The 12,464-nt window shown below is 41.0% G+C and overlaps 1 protein-coding gene and 1 long non-coding RNA gene across 2 annotated transcripts; one reads left to right on the forward strand and one right to left on the reverse strand.

The window, feature by feature from the left end:
* Nucleotides 1-2,022: 2,022 nt before the first annotated feature.
* On the reverse strand, nt 2,023-4,887 carry LOC144522860 (uncharacterized). Its single transcript, XR_013502456.1, has 3 exons — nt 4,821-4,887; nt 3,548-3,650; nt 2,023-2,922 (listed from the first exon to the last, which is right to left on the reverse strand). It is a non-coding gene; the product is annotated as an uncharacterized LOC144522860 (long non-coding RNA).
* A 2,785-nt stretch (nt 4,888-7,672) lies between these two features.
* LOC144523062 (forkhead box C1-A-like) lies at nt 7,673-9,868 on the forward strand. Its single transcript, XM_078258354.1, has one exon. It carries the CDS (start codon nt 7,976-7,978, stop codon nt 9,389-9,391), a length of 1,416 nt encoding a protein of 471 aa, XP_078114480.1. The 5' UTR covers nt 7,673-7,975; the 3' UTR covers nt 9,392-9,868.
* Nucleotides 9,869-12,464: the final 2,596 nt, after the last annotated feature.

Genomic DNA, 12,464 nt, shown 5'->3' on the forward strand with positions numbered 1-12,464 from the left:
TTTCTCGTCTTTTCTCCAACATCTGGCTCAGCTCAGCTCTCCAGATCACAACCTCACATCCCCGTTTACACCTTCTCCTTCAGAGCCAATACAAAGTATTATCCTCCTACTGCTCAGCCTGCATCGTGGCAGCCATGATCAAGATTTTCTCTTAGCTGAGCTAGCTGGGAGGCCTGACTCTTCTCCACAGCCTTTAGAGCCACTTGATTGACTTTTTAAAAGTTACCTCCAGCTGCTGTACTTTAAGGAGAACCTCCTTTTCCACAGATCATTGCTGTACAGTCATGTGAAAAAATTAGGACACCCATGCTAAAGTTGACTAAAAAGAGGAATAAAAAAATCATCTTTTGGAAATTGATCTTAATGCCTTAATTAAAAAAATGAGGAAAAATCCAACCTTTAAGGACCCAATTTTCTTTGTGATTGAATAATGTATCGTAAATAAATGTTCTTCCTTAAAATACAGGGGGCATAAGTAAGCACACCCCTATGTTAAATTCCCATAGAGGCAGGCAGATGTTTATTTTTAAAGGCTTTTTTAAAGGGTTATTTCATGGATCCAGGATACTATGCATCCTGATAAAGTTCCCTTGGCCTTTGGAATTAAAATAGCCCCCCCCACATCATCACATACCCTTCACCATACCTAGAGATTGGCATGGGGTACTTTCCATAAAATCATCTCTCAATGTAAATCAAACCAGCTATTAGGCTAACTGAAATAAAACCATGCCAGTCTCTAGGTATGGTGAAGGGTATGTGATTATGTGGGGGGGCTATTTTAATTCCAAAGGTCAAGGGAACTTTATCAGGATGCATAGTATCCTGGATCCATGAAGTAACTGGCCTTTAAAAATAAACATCTGCCTGCCTCTATGGGAATTTAACATAGGGGTGGACTTACTTATGCCCCCTGTATTTTAAGGAAGAACATTTATTTATTTACGATACAGTATTCATTCACAAAGAAAATTGGTGTCCTTAAAGATTGGATTTTTCCTCATTTTTTTAATTAAGGCATTACGATCAATTTCCAAAAGATGATTTTTTTTATTGCTCTTTTTATTCAACTTTAGCATGGGTGTCCTAATTTTTTCACATGACTGTAGGTTCAATTTGGTTTCCTGACTCTCTGTAGTCTGAGCTTCTGGTGGAGTTGCTTTATCAACAGCTCTATCTAATGCTGAAGCATCTTCTTTTGCAGGTCAAAGCCATTACAGTAAGCTTGAAATCTTGTCTTCTCACTGCAGCTGTGGCTTTTTCCAAGTGCATTTTATCTGGAAAATATGCTTATAAAAACCGGAAGCTCTGCAGATCTGGAAACTGGCGTAAGAAAAGACCTTTCCAGGTTTGAATCTACAAAGTTATTGAAAGCACTCAGCTAACCTTCTTCAAGGAAGAGAAAATAAAAGGAAGACCAGCCCTGAAGAAGAGGGTGATGTTTGCAGGTATCACACTAGAGGGCAGAGTTTAGCAGCAGTTTGGGTCTGCTGCTTAGTTTAGCAGCTTGTACTAATTTGACTAACAAACTAAAATACATATCTAGTCGCAAAATAACTAAAGCCACAGACTAACAAATCTCCTATCAGGAAAAATAAAGTTTGTTTGCCGATTGTGAACGCCATTAGCATTTTAGAGACATTGTCCATTATCTCATATCCAAAGGATTTTTATGATGATGCATCTTCTGTCTTTCCACTTTGAGAAATATTGAAAACTTGATTTCTATGTTATAAAATCCTGCAAGATTTGTTGACAATTGTTTACGCCTAATCTTTTTAGTTTGCTAATTTTACAGTCAGGTCACACAGTTCACTGTGCAATGCTGTACAGATAGATTCAATAGTTGAATGACTGAACAATGAACTTAATCCCACAATGCTATTCAGGCTTTTTGTCCATTGATGTATGGACACATATAGTCTAAAGTTCCAAAGAGACAGAGAGTCAAATAGATCTAAATGTTTATTCTGCACAGTTTCTATGCTAATTTTGATTTCATTTGAAATGCCGTGCAGATAAAGATGGATTTTTTTTGTGTCGTGTGAGAAAATGATGACGCTCATCAAGGCAGCTAAATCAGAAACAGCTCAATCTTAAGAAAACTTTTCGTCAGTCATTTCCCATGGCTTTATTTGGATTTTCAGAGAAGCTCGACACATTCGTCTGTCTGCTCTTAAAGGTTGAGTTTTGGGGTAAAAAAAAGGGGAAACTGCCACACTGAGGCGCTTTGTGGCCTTGAGAACAGATTTACCCCCTTCAAACCAGTCACAGCCGGAGCACCAAACACAAGATTAATGTTTTGCACATGGATGATTGGCAGCTATTTATTTGAAAACCAATTCCAATGTGCTCTTTGGGCGCATGGGTTTGAGGTCCTGGGATATTTTGGAAACTGTCTGTGTTTAATTAGGCACCTAATATAAACACTGTCTATGACACACTGAAGTGCCTGCAAAACAATTTCAGAAAAGACCACAAACTGATGTGAGGTCACCAGTAAAAATACAGAATTAAAATACTCTATACTTCATTTTTTATGGACATTCCTTATTGAATTGAGCTTAATAAAACCAAATGTTGCTCATAAATCAGGGTTTCCTTCTTTTACTTCCTTGTTGTTGGGGTGGACTCTAGCTCACCCAGTAGAGTGTGTGTCCCATGGAGCGCTGAGTCCTTTGCAGCGGCCCCGGTTCGAATCCAACACGCGGACCTTTTCTGCGTCTCATCCCTTAACCAAAGTCCTTGTTGTTGCTGCCATTGGTGCATGTGCATCAATGTGGCAGCAGAGGGCGCTCTGTTACTACTTAATGCCAGTTTGAGTGTAATACAATGACTTAGAAGCTGGAGAGACTGGTGGCAACATCATCGTGATAATGATCATGATGATGATGATGACGAAGATGATGGTGGTGTTGATACCTGGAAATAAAAACCAGAAATAAAGCTGATGTTCCACTGCATACAATAGCTGTTTATTTACTTTATATATAAAACTGAATATTTTAAGTCATAAATCTTGTCACAGCCACTTTAGGGAGTGCTGCACATTCATTTCAAATACATTTCAACATTTAGCCTTTTTTCTTAACCCTTGTGGGTCAAATTTGACCCGTTTTAAAAATGTCTATATCAGAAATATGGGTTTCTTTTTTAACTACTACCAATTTGAATTACCCAAAAACAAGTACAAGTACAATAAATGATTGGATCTCTACTTTCATCGAATGTTGGGTGTTTCATTCAATTTCATGGCATTTGAAAATAAAAAAAGAAAGTGGTTTTGAAACAGTATCCTGACTGAACGTTGCCATACACCAGTCGGTGATTATCCAACCGTTCTGCTTTTTTAACTCAAGAATTAGGTATAATTTCCTATAAATTCGGTTAATTGACCATGAGTTTCAAAAATGTGTGTAAAAACTAGTGATAATAAGTAGGTGTTAGTGGTGTTACTACACGGTAGTGAAAAAATGTTTCTTTGGGAACATTCAGGGGTTGATACATCTTTATTGCACAGATCCTGCATTTGCTCTCTTTGTCTCACCTGATTGATTAGCAGTCGTCATCCGTCTACAGGTGATGAAACTCCCTCGATATGTTGCACCTGAGTCCCCAAAACATCTATGAAATATGATCCTATCAACAAACTGTGGAAATTGTCTCTGTCAAAATAAATTGAACATGAACGCAGACGTCTTTGACTGTGTGAAGCTCCAACCTTAAGTAAAAACCAGTGGGGGAAGGTAACTAAGTACATTTAAGCTACTGTACTTAAGTATGATTTTAAGGTACTTGTTATTTACTACATGTTATTTATTTCCATGTTATGCTACTGTATACTTCTACTCCTCTACAACTCACACATACAACTGATCCCTCTAGTTATTTAAATAGTTCAAATCAGCTCCACGTTTACCAGCTGCAACATCAAAATGATGAACACATTAATGCATCAATAATTATAACCCAATGTGGCCGGATCGCTCAGTTGGAAAAGCGGGCGCACATATGCAGAGGTTTATTCCTCGACGCAGAAGGTCCAGGGTTCGAATCCGACCAGTGACGGTTTTCCTGCATGTCTTCCCCCTCTCTCTCAGCTTTCCTATCCATTAAAGGCAGAAATGCCCCCAAAAATAATACAATATTATTCTGAAATGTGCCATTCTGCATAATGATTATTTGTTATTTTTGTACTTGTAGGCTTTATTTTGATGCTAATACTATTGTAGACTACTTTTACTTAATAAAATTTTTTTCGACATTTCTTCTCTGTATCTCAGAGCTCTTTTGAGCCAGCGCATTCAAAATATGTTACAAACTAGTTACATTTGCCTGCTATTAAATGCTGTAGCTGTTATCTTTGTAACCGAAACAGAAAATGCATGGTTTACTCTCAAACACGGAGGAGTGAAATGTTACAATTTACCCCGGGTGAAAAACTGAAACTTTCATTCAACATTTAAATTACTTTTTACATAAATTATTTGTGTGTGTATGGGTTGAGAGGCACGCCTCGGTCTGTCTTTCTTTTCCAAAACCGAAATTTAAAGAAAAAAACGTAAATACAACCAGAATTTTGCTTGGGGTAGGTTGTAACGTTTTCTAACCCAGACTCTTGTTACAACTAACCCAGACTATTGTCGCCATGAACTAGCTTAATTTACAGCTAACAGCTAAAAACATTAGCACTAACAACCTGCATGAAATATATCCATAAAGACACATAATAAACATGATTTAAGTTTGTTGAGTTTAACTACAAAGCCGGCAATGCTATCACAAAAATAAATGAGGTAAAAAAAATAATACTTTCTTACCTAAAAATAGTTTTTGTTTCTTTCTAAAATGTTCAGTGCCGTCACAGGGGACTGCTTCTTCACATGTGTATGGCCTAAACAGAGCATGTTTAGAGTGAATCAGGTGAGTCCAAACTTGTTCGTGATTGGAGAAAATGGATGTGTTCCCACTATCCCCGGTCTCCCCTACTGACAACATGCATCTATAACATGCACGTTTACGTGCTGACCACTGGGGGGCAGTAGTGTGTCGTATATTAGGAGAATCATTTCTTTATTACAAAATAAAGCTTTCAAGCTTTCTCTTAGCAGGATATTTTTGTTTCAAACTTATCTAGTAAACATCTAATTAAATTATCTTAACTATTAATTTATATTTAAAAAGAAAAAAAACATAATCACTGTAATACTCCTTTAATATTTACATATAAGGAGGCTTAGCACCGATGTGCTTCTTGTATTTGGTCCAAGATATAATCTCAGGATGTGATTGGTTTTCATTGGAATCTCAGTAGTGACAGATAGCAAGATAGTGCTGCCCGTATGAACGGGTTTATCCTGTTCTCTCTCAGAACTCCTGGAACAAATGCCATGACTAATTCAGAATATATTTTTTTTTTAGCGTTACAAATATTTTACCAACCAGTAGTCTACATCTCATGCATCCACCTGTGGGTTGCTGGTTAAGTTCCCTGCAGGCTACGGTTTCCCTCCACACACACCGAAAGATGCTGTGGAGAAACAGGCGAACCTCGGTGTGTCAGCCGGGCTCACTGGGCAGCCGTGGCCGGTACAAAGGACTCACCGGCCGGACCCCACAGGTGACACAGTCCGCTCTGCATTTGCTTCCTCGGGAGAGTCCTGACAACACATGCAAATCACAGAACAAAGAGCAGAAAGAAAACACACAAGTGAGAAATGAACTCTTGTCAAAGATTATCAGTTTGCTATGTTTTATTTATTTTTGTATCTTCTTTTGTTACGTAAATGAAAACTCTGCACATTCTGAAAGAGTTGTTCTCTTGATCATTCAGGTCAAATTACAAAATAGGGATATGATAATTAAGCTGACTTGTACCTCTTCTATTGCATTAGGCCTAGCCTATATGCTATTTTTAATGATTTCCATGGGCTCTTAGGTGTGTCTTAATACCAATAAACTACATGTGTTTTCCCAAAAAAGGATGTAAAAAGGCAAAGTTTTAACTCAACTAGTCTCTACAACTGCAGCCAAGCTTTATGTTAACCTGACTTATTAGTCAATAGAGATATTTAGGAAATATTTTCGTTTTGGAAACATTTGTGAAATTTAAAGAACATTGAGGGGAATTTGCTAAACTTACATTTCGTTAAATCCATGAATGAGATAGAATAATTTTATAAAGTCTTGTGTTGGAACGCTCAGGAAATTCTAGGCTACATTATTTGCAGTTTGCTACCTTTAATAAACTATAGTTTAGTAAGAACAATAACAAAATAAAACAGAGAAACTCCGGCTTTGGTTACATTAATGTTGTAAATGCCACATGCAGGGCTGCTTCATACGTTTGAAATAATTCTATACTAAAACACACTAAGACATTTTACTTTTCTACATTTTTAGACACAACAATTTATATTTAAAAACATGTGAGGACAGATTTTTTTTCAACAAATGTTATTCATTTAACATAAAACTGAATTAAATTCAGAACTGTGAGTGGCAAAGCGTTAAACGCCCTTTTAGTAACAAATCACCAATAAAAGAAATAAAGAAAAAAAAAAGATTTTAGGACAAACATGAAATAGTATTTGTTATTGTATCCTGCTATTTGTATGCTATTTTCTCAGTTTAATAATTAACTGTTAACTGTTAATTAATGTATATTATCTGTCAGTTAAAAAAAAAAACATCCTTCATCGTCTTCATCTTTGTAATGTTTTTAAACGATTATTTGCATCAGGCTGGAAACACACGTATGTTGTTCTTAGGCTTTGCAATCAACACAACGAAACATAACTTTCCAGAAGCCACGGGGGGGGTCTGATGGCTCCGTTGACACCCGTTCAGTGTGAATGACATTTGGAGGTCTTCATCTTAAAATCCCACCTCAGTCCCAGCAGCCGCTCGCACCCAGGGGACCTTTTCTCACCCATCTCGACCAAATGAGGTTAATTTAACCTTTAATTAGTTTCCACACACCGCCCACCGGCGCGGTCGGGGAGCAGGAGGGAGGCATCCCCACTCTTTCATGTCCGTCTGTTTATTCAGAGGCTCAACCGCAGCTGACGAGAGTTCCTCACAGACTGCAGCCTCATTAGCTCCTTTTGCATTCCTAATCGCTAATACCTTCGTTCTAATTAGATATGTAGGCATCCAAACATATTGTAATAATATACATGTGAACTGTTCATTTTGGAAAAGGCCTCTCATTCCAGGGCCTATAAGGCCTCCTATGACACAGATGTAACAGAATATACTTGTGAATGGCCTTGTTGGTACATTTTGGGAGCTCTGTTTTGGATAATTTCTACTTTTACGCAGAGTTGGTGAATTAAATTAAATTTCGGAGCTGAAGAGGAGGGTACACACATTTCTTGAGAAGTTTTAAGGCTCGTAACCCTACAGTGAACTAATTTTCTCGTTTCCAAAATAGATTAATGAGAAGTTATTTTATGGCTCCCAATATGATGCATTAATACAAATAATAAATGTCTCGCAATTTGAGTCATTAAGGGAACAACATTCTAGGCACACCCTTAACAGCATTTTAATAACTCCATGTCTGAGCTGAGGAGAGAGGGAAGGAGAGAGGGGGCGGCGGAGGAAGAGGAGGGGTGGTGTAGTAACTTTTGTCACCATGCAGCTTTTCCACAGGTTCACTTCGTCCTCCAATTGGATGATGGAGCACACATTCGGGGAGGAGCAGTCCGAGCAGCCAAAAGGGAGGAAAAAATGTGAAGGGTAAAAAAAAAAAGACTTCCTTGCTGTGTAGACTCACGCTCCTCCAGCCTTACTTTCAGTTCACTGCAGCAGTGTGCGCTCTCTCCGGTTCACCGTGGCGAGTTGTGGCTTAAAAAGGGACTTCCAGACGATACAGAAAGAAGAGAAAGCAGTCATAGAATCGGAGCACACGCCGACGTTATAAGAGTTTCTGGGGGGACACAGTTTGGGGAGGTTTTACGCATTGCGCAGGATGCAGGCGCGCTACTCCGTCTCCAGCCCCAACTCTTTGGGAGTTGTACCGTACATCAGCAGCGACCAGAGCTACTACCGGGCCGGCGGTGGATACACCGGGATGCCTGCGCCCATGAGCATGTACTCCCATGCGGCCCACGACCAGTACCCGGCCAGCATGGCCCGGGCGTACGGACCGTACACCCCTCAGCACCAGCCGAAGGACATGGTCAAACCTCCCTACAGCTACATCGCTCTCATCACCATGGCCATTCAAAATTCACCGGAGAAAAAGATCACCCTGAACGGAATTTATCAGTTTATCATGGAGAGGTTCCCCTTCTACCGGGATAACAAGCAGGGCTGGCAGAACAGCATAAGACACAATCTGTCTCTAAACGAGTGCTTTGTCAAAGTGCCCAGGGACGATAAGAAGCCCGGTAAGGGCAGTTACTGGACTCTTGACCCGGACTCCTACAACATGTTTGAGAACGGCAGCTTCCTACGGCGCCGGAGGAGGTTCAAAAAGAAGGACGTGCAAAAGGACAAGGATGACAGACCAGGCAAGGACCCCTCTGCCCGCACCCCGGGCAGGGAGCAGGACCCGTCTGTGCAGGGCTCTCAGCCGGTGCGGATCCAGGATATAAAGACGGAGAACGGGACCTCAACGCCGCCGCAGGCCGCGTCCCCGGCCCTGAGCGCCGTTCCCAAAATCGAGAGCCCTGACAGCAGCAGCAGCAGCAGCATGTCAACAGGCAGCCCGCACAGTGTGCCCTCCACCCGGTCCCTCAGCATGGATGGACCCGAACACCACCAACACCACGGCCAGGCCCCGGCACAGGGCTTCAGCGTGGATAACATCATGACCACCCTGCGGGGGTCTCCGCAGGCCGAGCTCTCCCCGCCACTCATCGCCTCCTCTCGGACAGGTATAACCCCTTCACTGTCGCTCAACTATTCCCCGAACCAAACATCCGGGTACAGCTCAACGCCCTGCAACCAGAACGCCTTGTCCAACTCCAACGCGACCTATCACTGCAACATGCAAGCCATGAGTCTGTACGCGGGGGACAGATCATCCGGCGGCCACCTGGCGCCGTCCTCCACGGTGGAGGAGGCTCTGCCCGACTACTGCATCACCACGACCACCGCGTCCCCTCTCGGACACAGCAACCTGGGCCAGGCAGGCCAGGAAGGCCACCACGGGCACCAGGGCAGGCTCGCGTCCTGGTACGGGGACCTGAGCCACTTGAGCCCGGGTTACCCGGCGCAGCAGCAGAACTTCCACTCTGTGCGGGAGATGTTTGAGTCCCAGCGGATCGGGCTGAACGGCTCCCCGGTCAACGGGAATAATAGCTGTCAGATGGCTTTCCCATCCGGCCAGTCCATCTACCGCACCTCAGGAGCTTTTGTTTATGACTGCAGCAAGTTCTGAAAGCTAAAAGTGTGTCTTTTAAATTAATAACTCTAATATATGTTTTATATATATATTTTTTTTGTACTTTTGGTCTTTTTTATTCACACTCCGAATGGACATAAGAGACTCAGAGACTGTTTTGTCGAGGCGTGTGTAACACCGAAAACACGTAAGTTTTCTTCCCTCTCACTTTGAGAATTGTTTATACAAATGGCTCAAATACCAGCTTTTATGACCATAGACTGTAAATTATAGCCTAATATAGTAATTTATTTTTTAGGGCAAGGGAGTGGTTGGATATTGAGGACCAAACACTTAAAGTTTTTCCAGTTTTCTTATTGCTGCCTTTATTTGTCCCAGTTCTTGTATAGAAATAGAGAGGGGACTTTGTAGACTATACTGACTTATTTTATTCATTTTGTCTTATTTGTCAAAAACTATTTTGAAGGCATTACATTTTGTTTGTTTAATAAAGTGCCGTCTATTTGATCCTAATTGGAGTGATTTATTAGCAGTGGTAGGCTAACGCTACAGCAAGGGAGTAGGCATATTTTATTTTTTAAATTAAGAGAGAGTTAACAAGAGCGCCTGGTTAGCTCACATGGTAGAGCAGGCACCCATATTTAGAGGATTATTCCTCAACGCAGCGGCCGCCGGTTCGACCCCGACCCGCGGCCTTTTGCTGCATGTCTTTCCCCCTCTCTCTCCCCTTTCAAGTCTAAGCTGTCCTATCCAAATAAAGGCCTATACTTGCTTTAACTTAATTACAACATTTTTAACATTATATTTGGAACTTTCTAAATGCTCTAAAATGGTGGCCACTAAGAAACAGTCTTTTAAGAAAATGCAAGAAGTGTGTTGTTTTTGTCTGCGTGCATTTGAGTCTCTCAGGAGATCCACATTATTTGAATATTCTATTTTATGTAAGACAAAACCAATGCAACATGAATTAAGGTTCCTAGCGCCTGTTTGGTTCGAAGAAGGAATCTTTTATTTAAAGGTGTGAGGGGATCTGCTACTTAACGCTGCAGAGGCCAAATGCAACCTCTCCAGCCGAGGTTACCTACAATATCAAACTGTGAGAGATCAACCAGATTCATGTTCATTTTGCCTTTCAGTATAAAAGCTTTAGGCTAACCTGCAGATTGTGTATTTTTTACATGCATGTGTACAGTAAATGCACGCGGGGAATAAATACACACGTGGCAGCAGTTCAGCGGTGCGGTTTGAACTCACTAAAGGCCTTGTCAGCAAAACAAATCAGTCATTACAAACCGAACAGGCTTCCGTCTGACTGCTGTTTGTCAATCAGGGGAGGTTAGGGATGCAAAAAAAAAAAAAAAAAAAGCTGCAGCTGCATTTGTTTTGGATGTCTTCAGAGGTAGGCTACGTTGTGCAGCAGGCTGGGGACGGTCTGACGGTGTCCAGCAGGCTCCACAATCACAGCAGCAGCACTGAGCTGTTTTGACTGATTGAAATATTGCTGCTGTCAGATGTTTATTTATGTTCTTGATAACATGGGGAAACACCCCCCCCTCCCAAAAACACAACAACAACACACACACATATGAAGATCAAAACTTTTCATGAGGCGTTTTTTGCAAATCTGTATTGATCCACTGCATGCAGCTTGCATGCTGTTATTATCAGTATATTATTATTAAGATTGTTGTACTTTGAATTATATTTTAGATACAATAATTCGAGAAAGTTATCATTATGGATACTTAAATAGAATTGTGTACTTCTCAATATTTTGGCCCCGCGCAAAAAAATATAGGTAAGTGACGTAAATGTTTATAAGAAATTACAATAAAAAATGATTCTGGCAACACCAATAAAATCAGCAATAATAATAATAATAATAATAATAATAATAATAATAATAATAATAACAATACATTGGACAGTTTGGATGTTGTCTAAGAATAACCTAAAAAGTTCAAAGTGTTGTGTTTATTTGAGCTCTTGGAGACATTTTCATTATCTGGCAGACAGTAAAACACCTCTGGACACGGAGCAGTGTGTGTGTGTGTGTGTGTGTGTGTGTGTGTGTGTGTGTGTGTGTGTGTGTGTGTGTGTGTGTGTGTGTGTGTGTGTGTGTGTGTGTGTCCTTGCAAGGCCGAGCAGACGGTGAAAGCTTAAACGTGACTGTCAGTTTCAGGCCTGTGTGGATGAGATTTTAATGAGTCAGTGAAACTAAAAAATCCAGCGCATGCAAACGCTCCCCAGGGCCAGCAGTCAGATGAGTCAAGCCCATAAAGCTAACGTAAACAATGTGCTGCACCTTCCACAGGGGGTTTAATGTAAGTTTAACTGCTAAATGACATCATGTGCACAGAAAGTTGCCTAGCACTAATAAAAAATAACTAGATTATTGCTTCTAAACAAACGTCTCTGTGATTTATGTGGCACTCAGGACACTCAGGACACTCAGGAAGGAAAATCCCGTCACGGATGAGAATCATTTTTCATTGTAAGGACAAGACAGGAGAAGGTGATGGAGGTCAATGGAGAGGATGTCAACAATGCACTTTAGGAAAGGACGGCGAGAAGGCTGCAGTAAAGCCTGTCATTACCTTATCTAAACCACCTTCACTGGGACTGTAGAGTGTGTTGTTACGGCAGTTTAATAGGCACGCAGCGTACAAAGACTCCCAGAGGAGGAGAGGAGGGCTCTGTGGACTGGAAACGCTGCCAATGCGCGTAACAAGCGCACTAAACGCGCAGTCAAAAGGCCTAATTAAAGAAGGATTAGGTTATTGTGCCATGTTGTGTTGGAGGGATATTATTATTCAGTTAACTGACATCAGGTTAAAAATATACATCGCCTCAAGGGATTATAGTGGTGTAGGTGTCTGCAGATGTCCTATTGGGTGAGTTCTTATTAATGTAGTCTACTGCTGCGTTACGGCGAGTTGTAAAGCAACCTGAAAGCCCACATCTCATGTAGGCCTATTCAATGTTTGGCACATAGCAAAGTATTTAGGCGACATATCTTGCGCAGCCAGTAATTTGGATTTTGAAAACGCTTCTTTATTCACCGAAGCACCGCTGTATTTAAAGCTGAGCACTAGGCCGAAATATGAAA

This window comes from Sander vitreus, chromosome 9, assembly GCF_031162955.1.
Source record: "Sander vitreus isolate 19-12246 chromosome 9, sanVit1, whole genome shotgun sequence".
NCBI classification, from domain to species: domain Eukaryota; kingdom Metazoa; phylum Chordata; class Actinopteri; order Perciformes; family Percidae; genus Sander; species Sander vitreus.

Excerpts from the sequence above, each read along its gene's own strand:
- LOC144523062 (XM_078258354.1), top strand. The coding sequence starts at position 7,976 with ATGCAGGCGCGCTACTCCGTCTCCAGCCCCAACTCTTTGGGAGTTGTA.